Source organism: Scyliorhinus canicula, chromosome 10 (assembly GCF_902713615.1).
Source record: "Scyliorhinus canicula chromosome 10, sScyCan1.1, whole genome shotgun sequence".
NCBI lineage: Eukaryota > Metazoa > Chordata > Chondrichthyes > Carcharhiniformes > Scyliorhinidae > Scyliorhinus > Scyliorhinus canicula.
The window spans coordinates 10,081,406-10,097,342 of NC_052155.1; the positions used below are offsets into that span (position 1 = coordinate 10,081,406).

Consider the following 15,937-nt stretch of genomic DNA (forward strand, 5'->3'; position numbering starts at 1 on the left):
CTTCATCCAATTACAATTTACTTTTTTATCTGAACTTCAAATTTAAAAAGTGAATGGATTAGTGCTCTTAACTTAGTTTGCTGTCTGTGTGAAAACTTAAACATGGTTGGTCGCTTAACCCACCATGCATTGCTGCTACACATCTGATGGACCAGATATTAACTGCGGTCAGGAAAAGGCAGCTTTGCACCTCAGAGATCACTTGATCTTTGTCGGCAGCTTTCTTCGAGGTCAATGGGGAGCATTGTTGCTTTGTCATCACCGCTAAATCCAAGCCATCAACTGGATGGCCAGATTTTTCAGAAAGGCTGAAAATAACCAATTTACAGTTAAAGCAAGACTATTCAAGGGTTTATGAAGTAAACTTATAAATTTCTTTTGGCAAAAACTTTATTCTGGAGATTGTGAATTCTCAGTTTATCGGAGGAAAAATGCTTTACAATTTTTTGCCAGAAGGCACCGGGGTTATCTTTTGCTGTGACTATTTCAAGCCAACATGAAATTGAATGGGAAAATGGATTGCGATGTAGGTCGATGTAAAGTCAATACGCAAGGTTTGTGAACCAAATTTTTTTTAAATTTACACATACATATTATAGTTGATCACAAAAAAAATCAAGATCAAATTGAATTCGCACCTCTCTACCACAATTCCATATGTGATCACATGAAGTTTCCTCACTTAAACGTTACTGTATTCAGGTCACAAAATTCCATAAAGCTTCAATAAAAGTCAACGGCACCAGGGTGAGAAGAACCGTTTCCATGCTCACAAGCACTATTCTGGATAATTGCTAATATCTATAGGTCAGTCATCATAATCTGACCAGGTGCTATAAAAACAATGCGGAACAAAACATGCACCAATAATAACAGCATAGGCGAAAAATAAGATTTTTCAATAGAGGTGTAACACTGATCAGTAACAATATTGTCTTGTCCTTCGAGATGGTAGTGGGCGTGGGTTTGGAAGGTGTTGACTAAGGAATCTTGGTGAGTTACTGCAGTGCATCTTGTAGATGGTACACACGGCTGCCACTGTTTGTCGGTGGGAGGGTTTGAATGTTTGTGGAAGGGGAAGCAATCAAACAGGAGGCTTTGTTCTGGATGGTGTTGAGCTTCTGGAGTGTTGTTTGAGCTGCACTCATCCAGGAAAGTGGAGAGTATTCCATTACACTCCTGACTTTTTATACATATGGAAAGAGCAAGAGGGTAGTCAGAGAAAGGGTTGGTCCATTCAAGGATATTGGAGGGAATCTATGTATGGAACCAGAGGAAATGGGAGAGATACTAAATGAATACTTTCCCTCAGTATTCACCAAAGAGAAGGACTAGTGGATGAGTATAGGGTAGAGTGTGTAGATATTCTGATTCATGTTGATATTAATAAAGAGATGTTGGGCATTTTAAAAAGCATTAACGTAGATAAGTCCCAGGGCCTGATGGGACCTACCCCAGAATACTGAGGGAGGCAACGGAGGAAATTTCTGGGTCTTTGACAGTAATCTCTGTATCCTCATCGGCTACAGGAAGTTCCAGAGGACTGGAGAGTAGCCAATGTTGTTCCATTGTTTAAGAAGGGCAGCAGAAATAATCCTGGAAATTATAGGCCAGTGAGCCTTACATCAGTGGTAGGGAAATTATTGGAAAAGATTCTTAGAGACAGGATTTAAGCACATTTGGAAACAAATGGACTTATTAGTGATGGACAGCATAGTTTTGTGAAGGGAAAGTTGTGCCTCACTAATTTGATCGAGTTTTGAGGAAGTGCAAAGATGATAGATGGAGAGAAAGACAGTAGATGGCGTATACATGGACGTCATTAAAGCCTTTGGCAAGGTACTTACATGGTGACTGGTACAAAAGGTGAAGTCACATGGGATTAGAGGAAAGCTGGCAAGTTGGATACAGAACTTGGCTTGGCACAGAAGACAGGTAGCAGGAAGCAAGGATGCTTTTCTGAATGGAAGGCTGTGGCTAGCGGAGTTCCACAGGGATCAGTTCTGGGGCCTTTGATGTTCGTGGTCTATATGAATGATTTGGTAGAAAATGTAGCTGGTCTGATTAGTAAGTGCGCAGACAACACAAAAATTGGTGGAGTTGCGGATAGTGAAGAGGATTGTCAGAGGATACAGCAGGATATAAACTGATTGGAGTCTTGGCGGAGAAATGGCAGATGGAGTTTAATCCGGACAAGTGTGAGGTAATGCAATTTGGAAGGTCCAATGCATGTAGGAATTACACAATAAATGGTAGAACTCTTGCGAGTGCTGACAGGCAGAGAGATCTGGCCGTGCATGTCCACCGATCATTGAAAGTGGCAACACAAGTGGATAAGGTGGTCAAGAAGGCATACAGCATGCTGGCCTTCATCGGTCGGGGCATTGAACATAAAAATTGGCAAGTCATGTTGCAGCTGTAGAGGACCTTAGTTAGGCTTCATTTGGAATAGTGTGTACAATTCTGGTCGCCACACTACCAGAAGGATGTGGATACTTTGGAGAGGGTACAGAAGAGGTTTACTAGGAGATTGCCTGGTATGGAGGGCATTAGCTATGAGGAGAGGTTAGGTAAATTTGGTCAGTTCTCACTGGAATGACGGAGGCTTGAGAGGCGACCTGATAGACACCTACAAGATTATGAGTGGCATGGACAGAGTGGATAGTCAGATGCTTTTTCCGAGGGTAGGAGAGTCAAGTACTAGGGGACATAGGTTAAAGTGCGTGGGGAAAAGTTTCGAACATATGTGCAAGGCAAGTTTTTTTTTTTTTACATAGAGGGTGATAAATATATGGAAGGTGCTGTCTGGAAAGGTGGTGGGAGCAGGTACGATAGCGGCATTCAAGGGGCATCGAGACAAATATATGAATAGGGTGGGAATGGAAGGATACGGACTCCGTAAGTGCAAGCGGTTTTAGTTTAGGCAGGTACTATGGTCAGCGCATGCTTGGAGAGCCGATGGCCTGTTCTGTACTGTTCTTTGTTCTTGTGCCTGGTAGATGGTGGGAAGGCTTTGGGGGTTCAGGAGGCGAGTTACTCGCCGCAGCATTCTGAGCCTTTGACCTGCCCTGGTAGTCACAGTATTAATGTGACTAGTCCAGTTCAGTTTCTGATCAATGGTAACCTCCAGGATGTTGACTGTGGGGATTCAGCGGTGGTAATGTCCAGCATTTTCTTTTTTGTCCCATGAAAGGATAATTGATTTACAAGCACACATTCCCAATCCCTACATATTGCATATCTTTTAGTAGCTTTAAATTACTTAATCTCATGAGCTCCCCAGACACCGATCAGTTTGTCAGATTTTCTCCACAACATTTCAGGATAATGGTAAAAATGGCTTTGCATTTCAACATTTCCCAGACTGGGCTGCATTCTAAAAACAGAGTAACCCCACCATAGTGTGAACTTTTGAACAACAACTCTGAAGCATAATAGAATATAAAGCTTCATAACCTGTACTTGAAAGTAGTAGAAAGTGAACTTCTGCCACAAACTTTGCATTACTCATTTAACCTAGCTCAAAGAATTTGGCCCCCAGCTCAGAACTATCAACACTGCAAAAATGCATGAACACAGCATGCCACCGAATGCGCAAATCCACAACAGGTATAAAGACTCAAATGTAAACTCCGAAAAGCACTTGTAAATTTGAGGCATCATCCTCCAGATGATATCATTGTATTTCTCAATTAGCATGCAGAAGCACACCGCAAACAGACGACAAGCAACAAGCTGTTGATCCCTTTAACTGTCTTACCCAGACACAAAAAAACAAGAAAATAAGTCACCTGCTGATGTAACTGTCATTTGGTTAGAGGTAAAAAAAAATGCACATTAAAGAGATATATTTCTCCCTTGAATTGTTAAGTCCCAAGAGGTTAGTCCACTTCATACAATACCACAAACATTCATAAAAAGTAGACGTTGACAGTCAACAATTACTTGCAGCTTATAGCCATGATCAGGAAGTGGGTGGTGGGGGAAGGGTCGGCATGGATTGGATTGGATTGGATTGGATTTGTTTATTGTCACGTGTACCGAGGTACAGTGAAAAGCGTATGGAGGCGGCTTCATGCAAGGGCACCAGTCTGGGGGTGTTGGTAACTATGCCTCTGCCGTTCCCGCCGGCACAGTACTCCACCAGCCCCGTGGTGGTGGCGGCCCTGAGAGCCTGGGGGCAATGGAGGAGACATGTGGGAGCAGAAGGAGCATCAGTCTGGTCTCCAATCTGTAATAATCACCGGTTTGCCCCGGGAAGTATGGATGGGAGGTTCCAGATATGGCGGAGTGCAGCGATTGAGAGGATGGGGGATATGTTTATAGAGGGGAGCTTTCCGAGTTTGAGGGCGCTGGAGACGTTTGAGTTGGCAAGGGGAAACAAATTCAGGTATCTGCAGGTGCGGGACTTCCTGCGTAAACAGGTGTCAACCTTCCCGCTCCTACCGTTAAGGGGGGATTCAGGACAGGGTAGTTTCCGGTGGGTGGGTAGGAGAAGGGAACGTCTCTGATATTTACAAGGAACTTATGGGGTCAGAGGAGACGCAGACCGAGGAGCTGAAGCGCAAGTGGGAGGAGGAGCTGGGAGATGAGATTGAGGATAGTCTATGGGCGGACGCGTTGAGTAGAGACAACATGTGCCAAGCTTAGCCTGATACAATTCAAGGTCATTACCGGGCTCACATGACAGTGGCCCGGATGAGCAGATTCTTTGGGGTGGAAGACAGGTGTGCAAAATGTGCGGGAGGACCTGCGAACCATGTCCACATGTTATGGACATGTCCTAAGCTTCGGGAATTTTGGCAGGGGTTTGCAGATGTCATGTCCACGGTGTTAAAAACAAGGGTGGCACTGAGTCCAGAGGTGGCGATTTCGGGTTGTCGGAAGACTCAGGAATCCAGGAGGAGAAAGAGGCAGACGTTCTGGCCTTCGCTTCCATGGTAGCCCAGAGAGGGATACTATTAGTTTGGAGGGACTCAAAGCCCCCGAAGTCGGAGACCTGGCTATCGGACGTGGCTACCTTTCTCTGTTTGGAGAAAAATCAAGTTCGCCTTGAGGGTCAATGTTAGGGTTCGCCCGGAGGTGGCAACCGTTCGTCGACTTATTTGCGGAAAATTAATCGTCAGCAGAAGGGGGGTTAGTTTAGCTTAGAGTAGGGGGTTAATAAAGATGGGACCTGTAAGGGAGGGAGACGGCTTTTGCACTATGTTTATAGTTTCATGTACATTGTTTATTTTGTTGTTATAATTCAAAAAATACCTCAATAAAATGTTTATTTAAAAAAAACAATTACTTGCAGCCTGTGAACCGCCTCAAGTGACATACGGCAAATTCAAATTGCAGAATTTGTGAGCCAGACAAATATACTGCAGTGAAAGATTTGCTTCAAATGGGACATTAAAAGGACTAATTTTGCACCTATAAGTATGATTTTTCTCAAGACAAGTTGCATAAATCTCCTGTCTGAATGCAATGTATTTTGTGTTAAATACCACAAGGTTCTCCTGCACCATGACTCTTGGATGATTAAAACTCTTCCCTCAAATGTGCCTTGTCCGACCCAACTCACCCTGTATGGCAATTGGTTTAAGATTCTCCCCCCCACTTTATGGTATCGCCAATAAAGATGCTCTGGTTAGCTCCAGCGATATCAACTCATAACGAGAGAGTCAGGGCAACTAATAGCAGAACTTAAGCTTATGAAAAAACTAATCAATCTTGTTCTGAACATCCAAACACACCAGTCTGGCAAGGGCAAACCGATCAGAGATAGCCTCAAGCATAAAAAATAACCTTTCTCCAGTGGTCAAGACCACAGAGGAGAGGCAGGCGGCCGACACAGCTGCTGCCAACCTGGAGCCATGGATGGCTGCCTGGGAGGTGGTTTACGAGAAGGTCCTCAGACTTGCTCGCCACCTACTCACATTAAGACGACAACAAAACTGAACAGGAGTAGGTAATTCAGCCCTTCAAGCCTGCTCAACCATTTAGTAAGATCAACACTCTCATCACACCACACGCACTTCCGCCAGCCAGCCACAGATCTGGAACTCCAGTGAGCGAGAATGCCGAAGGGAAAGCTAAGGAGGTCTGTGAAGCCTATGCCAAACCGTCACTGGGAACTGCAGCACCTAAATCCCCCCCAAACTCCACTGTTAACCAGAGGCAAAATATCAAAATTCAAGCGAACCACAAACAAGATGTATTGGGCAAGTTTCAACGAATCATACATTTTGTGTCCAACATTTCAAAACAATAAACTAGCCAGAGGAAGCATTGGTAACTGATAAAACTGTTTAGCCATAAGGCTTTACACAACATGGATTTAGAAGTCTCATTTCAGCCTCTAAGTACTGGGCACCTACAGGATACAGAGAATGCCACACAGTTTATAGAACACAAAACTGATCAGAAATATTCTATAAAGAAACTCTTTTGTTTGAATTTCCAACTCTTAGAATTAAATATACACTTCAAACAGCTTTCATAACTTGGTGCCTTTCATGAAAAAGTAATTAATAAACATGAAACAGAGCTTACCACTGATATTGAGATCATAATCTCCTGCTGTAATCACATTAGCAACCAATCCTTCGGCAGGTTGACTGGCAGAAACCACCTCACTTAACAGCTTCCGAATGGCAGTCTGCTGTGGCGGCTGTGTAACAATTCCAGTGACACTGATCCGCAGGTTTTTAATAACATGACTCTGGTTGTTAGGATCTCGCATATGAACTAGATAAAAACAAACGGTAGCAAAAATTCATTCAACAGATTAAACATATTATGGCTCATTCCAGTACCTAACATTGCACGCTCCAATTCCATACCCATTAAAAAGCTAGCTGGTGTACGCAGCAAACACCGAGTAAATAGCCACAAAAGACACATCCCTCCTCCCCCAACCTTCTGGAGGCCATTCAGCCATCATGCCAAAGCTCTTTAAATGAGCTATGCCTCAAGTCCCACCATCCTTTTCTTTTCCGACAACCATGCAATCTTTCAAAGTTTTATCTAATTTCCTTGTTAAAGTGACTATTGAATCTGCCTTCCCCACCCTTTCAGGCAACACATTCAAGGTATAAACTTGTTGCATCAAATATGATCTCCCACTATTTGTTTGCCAATTACCTTTAATCGTCATCCTCTGATTACTGACCCCTTTGCCAGTGGAAGCAATTTCTCTTTACTTACCCAAATAAAACTTAATTTTGAACAGGTATTAAATTTTGCTGCATTCTAAAGAGAACGATCCTTGCTCTTCAGTCTCCGACATGATGCTCCTCATCCCTGGTGTTACTCAAGGTCTAAACATTCTTCCTAAATTCCTTATTAGGCGGCATGGTGGCACAGTGGTTAGCGTTGCTGCCTCATAGCATCAGGGACCCTGGTTCAACTCTGACCCCAGGTGACTGAGCAGTTCAAAGATGTGCAGGTTAGGTGAATTGAATTGTCCATGCTAAATTGCCCTCAAGTCTCCAAAAAAAAGGCTAGGTGGGGTTACGGGGATAGGGTGGAGGTGTGGGTTCAGGCAGGGTGCTCTTTCCAAGGGCCGGTGCAGACTCGTTGGGCTGAATGGCCTCCTTCTGCACTGTAAATTCTATGTTCATGCAAAAATTCCACAACCCCGTACCTGAAACGCATTTAAAAATTGTATCAGTAACCTCGGTTTCTTACATTTAACAGTGTCTAAAAACCTGCAAGGGCCTGGAAACAGCACCCTGCCCTGGTTCTACAATCCACATCATGCATTCTGACCTCCATATCTAGATCGTGCGGCACACTGTTGTCCTGCTCTTTGGGTCCTTCTCAGAGAAATCAGCCCAGCTTTATGTTACCCTATGCCCCCCACACCCACATTTCAGGAGCCAAAATCCAGAAAGTCCCAGCATCCGGTACACATTCAGTCCTGAGATCCTAGTAAAGAGGACTGGGTCCAGTGCCTATATATTGCACTTTTCAAGACCTCAGGATGTCTCAATGCAATTTAGAGCGAATCAAGTGATCTTAAAAGGCACTGCTGTAATGAAGGAAGCATTGATCAATTTGCACACCGGGAACTCCTGCAAAAACAATGTGATAATGAACAGATAATCTGCTGCTTTTGGTTGAAAGATAAATATGGGCCAGAACACACACCCCCCCCCCCCCCCCCCCCCCCCAACACCTTCAAAATAGTGCAATGAGATCTTTAAGGGGACAATGACAGAGTGTTACTGTCACTGGACTAACAATCCACAGATCCAAGGTAAAGCCCTGGGGACCCAGGTTCAAATCACGCCACTGCAGATGGTGACATTTGAATTCAATATAATCTGGAATTAAAAGTCTAACGATGACCATGAAACCATTGTCGATTGTCGTAAAAGCCCATCTGGTTCACTAATGTCCTTTAGGAGAAGGGAATCTGCCTCCATGTGACTCCAGACCCACAGCAACGTGGTTGATTCTTAAATGCCTAAATGTTGGCCCAGCCACGTGAATGAACAAAAATTCAACTTAGCAACTTCTACCAAGTGCAGGTGAAAATAAATTCAAACCATTAAGACAGATCTCAAATTCCAACCATTAATCCTGGTGAACAGGAGTGAGAAAAAGGATCTTAAACAAACCAAACATTTAAATGAATCATCGTTTGGAGGAAAATTAAGCGACGCAGCATGGGACGTAACTGTCACAACAGATACTTGCAAAAAAATCTGCGCATAAATTATCTAAATGTGAAGGAAATTAATTTTCACAGCCTAACAGATTGTCTGCCTAGTTATTTGTTTTAAGAGTGGGGGGGAGGAATAGGTACAGGCAAAATTCAAATTGAAGTCTGCAGTGTTTTTAAAACATATAATTGTGCGAAGGATAGTCAACATATTTGGATGACTCAATTAAAACGAATACCTATAGTTATAGATCATCCATTTAGCTTTCAACATTCTGTACACATTTGCTACATTTTGGGAGAAGAATAAGGAGAGCCAATACAAGTTAAATGGCACAATTTTAACGGTGGTGCAAGAACCGAGATCTGGGAGAGATTGTGCACAACCTTCAATGGAAGGACTGGTTACCAAATCAATTAAGACACCATTTGGGACCCTGAGTTTTATAAATGGGGGCAGAGAGGACAGCCAGGAAGTAATGCTGAACCTATATTAAAAAAAGCAAGCACAGTGCTAGATAGACACTCTGTCACCACACTTTAGAAAAGGCATGAGGCTTTTGAAAGACTACAAAAGAGATTTACTAGAATGCTTCCAAGGATAAGGGATTATAGTAAGTAAACAGACTGGGAAAGCTGGGGTTGCTATCCTTTCGAGCAGAGGAGGAGGAGAAACTTCTATAGTAAATAAAGTTATAATGGGTTAAAATGGAGTAAAGAATAATAAACTATTTCCAATAGTGAAGGATCGGAAGGGCACACATTTAAGGTGATAAGATATCAGAGGCAACATGAGAATTTTATTTTAAGAAGTGCAAACAGTGGTTTGGACTTGGAATGCACTGTCCAACAGGTTGGTGGAAACAGATTCAATAATAACCTTCAGGGTTGACAGTTCAATGTTGCACTGAGAGGGTGCTGCACTGTCCGAGGTGCAATCTCTTGGATGAGATGTTAAATCATATCGGGGGAAGCAGTGGCATAATGCTTTGGTCACTGGACTAGAGCATTACCCGGGTCTCTGGGACCTGGGTTTGAATCCCACCACAGCAGATTGTAAAGTTTGAATTCAATTTTAAAAACCTGGAATTAAAAATCTGATGATGACCACGGAGATGGTCGTGAAAATCTGATGTTCACTACTTCCCTTTAGGAAAGGAAATCTGTTGCCCTTATCTGGTCTGGCCCATATGCGACTCCAGATCCACAGCAATGTGGCTGATTCTTCATGCCCTCAGGGATAGGCAATAAATGCTGGCCATATCCCATGAACGATAAAAATCCAAACCCTTTCTGCCCCCTTAGGTAGACATTAAAGATCCCGTGACATTGCTTCAAATAAGAGCAGTAAAGTTATCCACAGTGCCCCGATCAACGTTTACCCCACAATCTACATCATTAAAACAATGGCCTGGCTTTTAATCACATTGCTGTGTGCAAAATGGTTCCTGCATTACCTACATTACAACAGTCACGACACTTTTGAAAGTTATTCACTGGCCATTGAAACATCCAGTGGTCATGAACAGCAGGATATAAATAAGTCCTTCTTCAAAAGGGAATTATATAAATGAGAAGGAGAAAAATCAGCATAGCTATGGGAGCGAGCAGCTATGGGACTAACTGATTTGCTTTTGGAAAGAACCCATGCGGATTTAAAGGACTGAATAGTACCCCTCTGTGCTGTCGTAAGTTGATTTAACATTTTTTTGCTTCCTTGTTTAAAAATTCAAACTTGGGGAGAGTGAAACCTCAAACTTAATTCTGCAGGACATTGAAACTAGAACCCACATGACAGAAATGGGTGCCCACCAAATAATGCAGAATACACAGATGCACCAGGTTGGCTATTACCATAAATATCCAAGAACAAGCGATGGCACAAATCCCCCAAGGCTTATATTGAATAATTCTGTTCTGGAAATGCAGGTGGAGACTAAGACGACTCAGTGACAATTCAATTAGAAGATATCAGAAACTCTATGAACTCCAAACTGGACTTTGGTTTAGAAAATGGGCTATAGTTGTGCATTAGAGTACTGGAATGTTGAAACTTGAGGAACAAATACAATAAAGTAGGAAATTATTCTGCAAGATTTATGCATTGGTTCATTAAATCTATTTATAATTCATAAGGATCGAGCACAGCCTGCAATTTCTTTTGTACATTCACAGGATGTCGCTGCCTAGGCCAGCATTTATTGCCCATCTCTAATTGTGAGCCACCTAATACAGTCCATGTGGTGTCAGAACACCCACCGTGGTGTTAGGGAGGCAATTCCAGGATTTTGCCCCAGCAATGATGAAAGCATGGCAATAGGGAATTGTAGTAGTTACTGTATTCGTGGGTAGCTCCTGTGAAGTGGAACTACTTCAAGGCCCCTACTCAGGGATATGAGCCCCATTGCTTTGGACGACTCAGGATGGATTAAGGCTAAGGGAGTAAATCCTAACAGAAAATCAGGAGGAGATCCTCACAAGGTAATCATGCGTTCTTTTTGGCTCCTGCAGCCAAACTGGTGCCAAACGTTGTGCTTTGCACTCCTTCAGTCTCCCCCAGCAAGGCTGAGAGGAGTGTCCTGGCATTTGGACAGCCCATAAACCCACCATATATTCCACCAGGCACACACCATGGAAAGATCATTCCATAGTAACCCATTGGTGGGCACCTACTGACTCAAGACAGGGAAGCCAATAAGTACAGAGACCAGGACTAGTGCTCTACAAACACCAGTTCAAATCCCACTAGGGTGATGGAATTTAAGTTGAACATGAAACACAGGGTGGCACAGTGGTTAGCTCTGTTGTCTCACAGCTCCAGGGTTCCAGCTTGGGTGACTGTCTTGCGGAGTCTGCACTTTCTCTCCAAGTCTGCGTGGGTTTCCTCCTGTGTCCTCCCATAGTCCAAAGATGTGGAGGTTAGGTGGATTGGCCACGCTAAATTGCCCCTTAGTATCCAAAAAGTTAGGTGGGGTTTCTAGGTTACAGGGATAGGGTAGAGGTGTGAGCTTAAATCGGGTGCTCTTTCCAAGAGCTGGCACAGACTCGATGGCCCGAATGGCCTCCTTCTGCACTGTAAATTCTACAATTCTAGATGGTCATAAAAATGCAGCTGGTTCACTGCTGTCTGTATCCATTCTATTCCACATGTCTCCAGGTCCACAGCAATGTGGCTGACCTGGAAATGCCCCAGGAAGCTACTCAGTTAGTAGTCATCCCACTATCACCTTCTCAAGGGCAATTAAATATTGGCCTCGCCAGCAATGCCCACATTTCAAAAAATATATATACTTTCAACACAGGATGATGTGAAATTTGGAGGAGAAATTGGAGGTGGTGGTGCTCTGATGCACTTGCAAAGAGTATACTACAATTAATAAGCCTTGGTGGATATACGAACACAAATTTCAATGCTAGCATGCATTTATCTGCTCAATGCTACAAGTGAACACCAATCAAAGATTTAGTATGAAACTCAAAATACCAGCAAGGACAATCCCATAATTGAACAGACAACTAGAGCAGCAAGGTAGCATTGAGGATAGCACAATTGCTTCACAGCTCCAGGGTTCCAGGTTCGATTCCGGCTTGGGTCACTGTCTGTGCAGAGTCTGCACGTCCTCCCTGTGTGCGCGTGGGTTTCCTCCGGGTGCTCCGGTTTCCTCACAGTCCAAGAAGTGCAGGTTCGGTGGATTGGCCATGATAAATTGCCCTTCGTGTTGGGTGGGGTTACTGGGTTATGGGGATAGGGTGGAGGTATTGACCTTGGGTAGGGTGCTCTTTCCAGGAGCCGGTGCAGACTCGATGAGCTGAATGGCCTCCTTCTGGACTGTAAATTATTTGTAAAAACTGATCAATTGGTTAAATCTAATGAACTGCGTGGGTGAAGTGCAGTTGGTGGAGTTTATCTGGATTTTAGCAAAGCCTTTGACAAGGTCCCACATGGCAGTCTGATTGAGAAGGCACATGGAAATCAAGGAAACATATTGAGGTGGATTTGAAACTGGCTTAGTAGTAGGACACAAAGAGTGGTGGTAGGAGGATGTTTGAGTAACTGGAAAGTGCGAGGTGACGCACTTTGGAAACAGGACAGGGATGTATGTAATGAATGGCAGGACACTCGGAAGTTCAGAGGAATAGATGGATCTCTGGGTATTTGTGGGTCCCTCAAGGTGACAGTGTAGGTGAACAGGGTAGGTAAGGTGATATGGGACACTTGTCATCCTCAGTCATGGCATAGAATACAAGAGCAAGGATGTTATGGTGCAACATTACAGAACGTTAGGTAGACCACAGCTGAAGTACTGTTTGCAGTTCTGAATCAGGTGATTGCACTGGTGGAGGTACAGAGAAGATTCACCAGGATATTGCTTGGGATGGAGCATCTGAGCTATAAGAGATAGAATAGGCTTTGATTGTTTTCTTTGGAGCAGAGAAGGCTGAGGGGAGATGCGATTGAAGTAGGATTGAGGGGTTGGGACAGGATAAATAGGAAGCAGCTGTCCCCCTTGATTGAGCGGTCAATCACAGGGGGGCATAGTTTTAGAGCGAGTGGCAGGAGATTCTGAGGGGATTTGAGAAAAAAATTCACTCAGAGGGTGGTGGGAATCTGGAATAAACAGCCTGGGAAGGTACTGGAAGGCTGGAAATCTCAACCTTTAAAAAGCATTTGGATGAACACTTGAAACACCATCACATTCAAGGATACGGGACAAGTGCTGGTAAATGGGATTAACACGGTATTTGGGGTAGTTACTGACAGTGCAGACTCGATGGGCCTTTTCTGCGCTGTATAACTATGACTCAACGTAACGGACTGGTGTTCTTTTAAGGAAATAAAAATCAAGGATTCCTCTTATTTGAGGAAAGATGCAGTGGCATTGGAGGGAGTTCAGAGGTTCACGAGATTGATTCCAGAGATATGGGGTTTGTTTTATGAAGAGAGATTGAACAGTTTTGGCCTTTACCCTCTAGAATTTAGAGGTATGAGGGGAGATCAAATTGAGGTATACAAGATGATAACGTTATCGACAAAGTAGATGTGGAACAGATGCTGCCTCTTGTGGGGCATTCTAGAACAAGAGGTCTTAGTTTCAGGATAAGGGGTAGCAAATTTAAAACGGAGATGAGAAGAAACTACTTCTTCCAAAGGGTCGTGAATCTGTGGAATTCGCTGCCCCAGAGTGCGGTGGATGCTGGGACAGTGAGTAAATTTGAAGAGTTAGACAGATTTTAGCAATGGGTTAAAGGGTTATGGAGAAAGAGCAGGACAGCGGAGTGGAGGCCACAATAAGATCAGCCGTGTTTCTATTGAATGATGGAGCATGCTCGAGAGGCTAAATTGCCTGCTCAGAGTTCTTATGTTCTAAGAAATAACTATTTTGTCTAATTCCACCTTCCAGCTCTTGGTCTGTAGCCCTGTAGGTAACAACACCTCAAGCACACATCTGGTGTTCTTAATTAAGAAGGGATATCTTGGTTAATAAGGGGATATGGGGTTATGGGGAGAAGGCAAGAGAACGGGGATGAGAAACATATCAGCCATGATCGAATGGTGGAGCAGACTTGATGGGCCGAATGATCGAATTCTGCTCCTATATCTAATGGATTCCATCCTCAGTTTTTAGTTGTCAAGCCAATTAGATTATTTCTGCAGAAGTTAAGATTCTGCATGGTGCTACATTCCTATTAACAAGAATGAACATGGAATTTATTATTTGTGCACAGAGCAGCCACTTCCTTATTGGGAAATGCTTTAATTTTGCATGTTTTTTACATAACGTGCCAGTATACTACTACATAAAAAGGTTGCTCTCTTAAATCATCAACAAAGACACAGCTGTAAACACCAATAACTTCCTCTTAGTTATTATACAACTCCAAATGTTCTGCACTCTCGGAGTATATTCAGTTGAGTTTCAGATGAAAGTACACATCCTCATTTCATATTACAGGCAACAGGCAGATCTGGGCAACTTCAGGGTTTTGCTGTTCATTGATCGGAAGATTAAATTTCAAGCAGAATGCATGAGCCTCACAGGACCTCTGTCTGGAAGAAAACTTATTCAAGCCATCTAAACAGCCGACACGTTGAGTTTATCCGGCAGGATTTCAATATTTTGTCACTAATAAATGAGCAGAATAGGGCAAATACTGGGAATCCCATATACCCTCCTTAAAGCAGATTACATCTGTAACTTTCTCCCATCACCATGAAATATAGATGATTTTAAATGTTAACGTTCCCTCTCCACAGATAGTCCCCAGTCCTGTTGAGTATCTCCAACATTTTCTGGTTGTATTTCAATATTTTGTGCTCCCCCTCTTCCCAAAACTGTGGGTGTCTCAAGGCAATTTACAAACCAGCAGCACACTTCAAGCCACATCTCTATATACAGATGTCAAACTGGATATATTGCAGGGAATGTCGACAGCACTAGAAGGGGCCATTCGGCCCAGCCAGTGTGTACTATCCAAACTGCTCACTGAGAGATAAATAAGGCCACTTGTCTGCTGTTGAGTGGGTTAGAGCCAGGAGCTCAGAGGCAGCTGACAGGTCAGTGAAGAGGGAGGGAAGCAGGGCTCCCACCCAGGCCAGGCTCCAGTGACAGGCGGAAGGGGCGATGTGGACAGGCACCGGGCCCCGGGACCAGGCCCAGCGGCTTCTCCCCCCGCCCTCCCGGTACCAACCTTCGGAGGTGAGGCGGCAGAACGGCCGCACCAGCTCGGCGAAGCTCAGGTTGTTTTTCCGCGTCGAGCTGTCGGCGGCCTCGCTGCACAGCACGGCCACCATGGGCACGAAGGTGTCCTGGATGAACTCCTGGACGCTCTGCACGCACTGAGCCATCCCCGGGGCTCCGACACGCGAATGCGGGGTGAGAGGGGAGGGGTAGGGCCTCCCGGTTGACGGAGCAGACAACAAGCGGCTTCCCTTCAAGAGGAGGCGAGGCCGAGCGCCGCCATGTTGGACTCAATCTGCCAGCCGCCCGGCCCCTCGTCACGTGACGGCTCCGCCTGCCGCGTCACCCGGCCCCGCCCCTTACCCTCCCCGGCTGGCCGGCCCGCGTCAATCACCCGAGACGGGATGCCGTCACGACGCCCCATACCTGCCCCGCCCCCGCGCGTCACCTGGCTGCGCCCCAAGCCCAGATTCCAGCTCACTGCAGCACCTGTCAATCATCGCAAACTGAAGTTACCCACAGCCCTTGCTTTCCAAAATATTTGTTTTTTTGTGATAAATTTAGAGTACCCAATTCATTTTTTCCAATTAAGGGGCAATTT

At 44.4% G+C, this 15,937-nt stretch overlaps 1 protein-coding gene across 2 annotated transcripts in view; it reads right to left on the bottom strand.

Moving 5' to 3' along the window:
- Positions 1–15,661, bottom strand: part of trappc8 (trafficking protein particle complex 8) — a 180,049-nt gene extending 164,388 nt beyond the window's left edge. For both annotated transcript variants that reach the window (XM_038808588.1, XM_038808586.1), the window contains exons 1-2: positions 15,347–15,661; positions 6,541–6,735 (exon numbers count right to left, since the gene is read on the bottom strand). In XM_038808588.1, coding sequence (XP_038664516.1) covers positions 6,541–6,735; positions 15,347–15,503 — 352 coding nt within the window. In that variant the 5' untranslated portion in view covers positions 15,504–15,661. The remainder of the gene's footprint in view (positions 1–6,540; positions 6,736–15,346) is intronic.
- Positions 15,662–15,937: the final 276 nt, after the last annotated feature.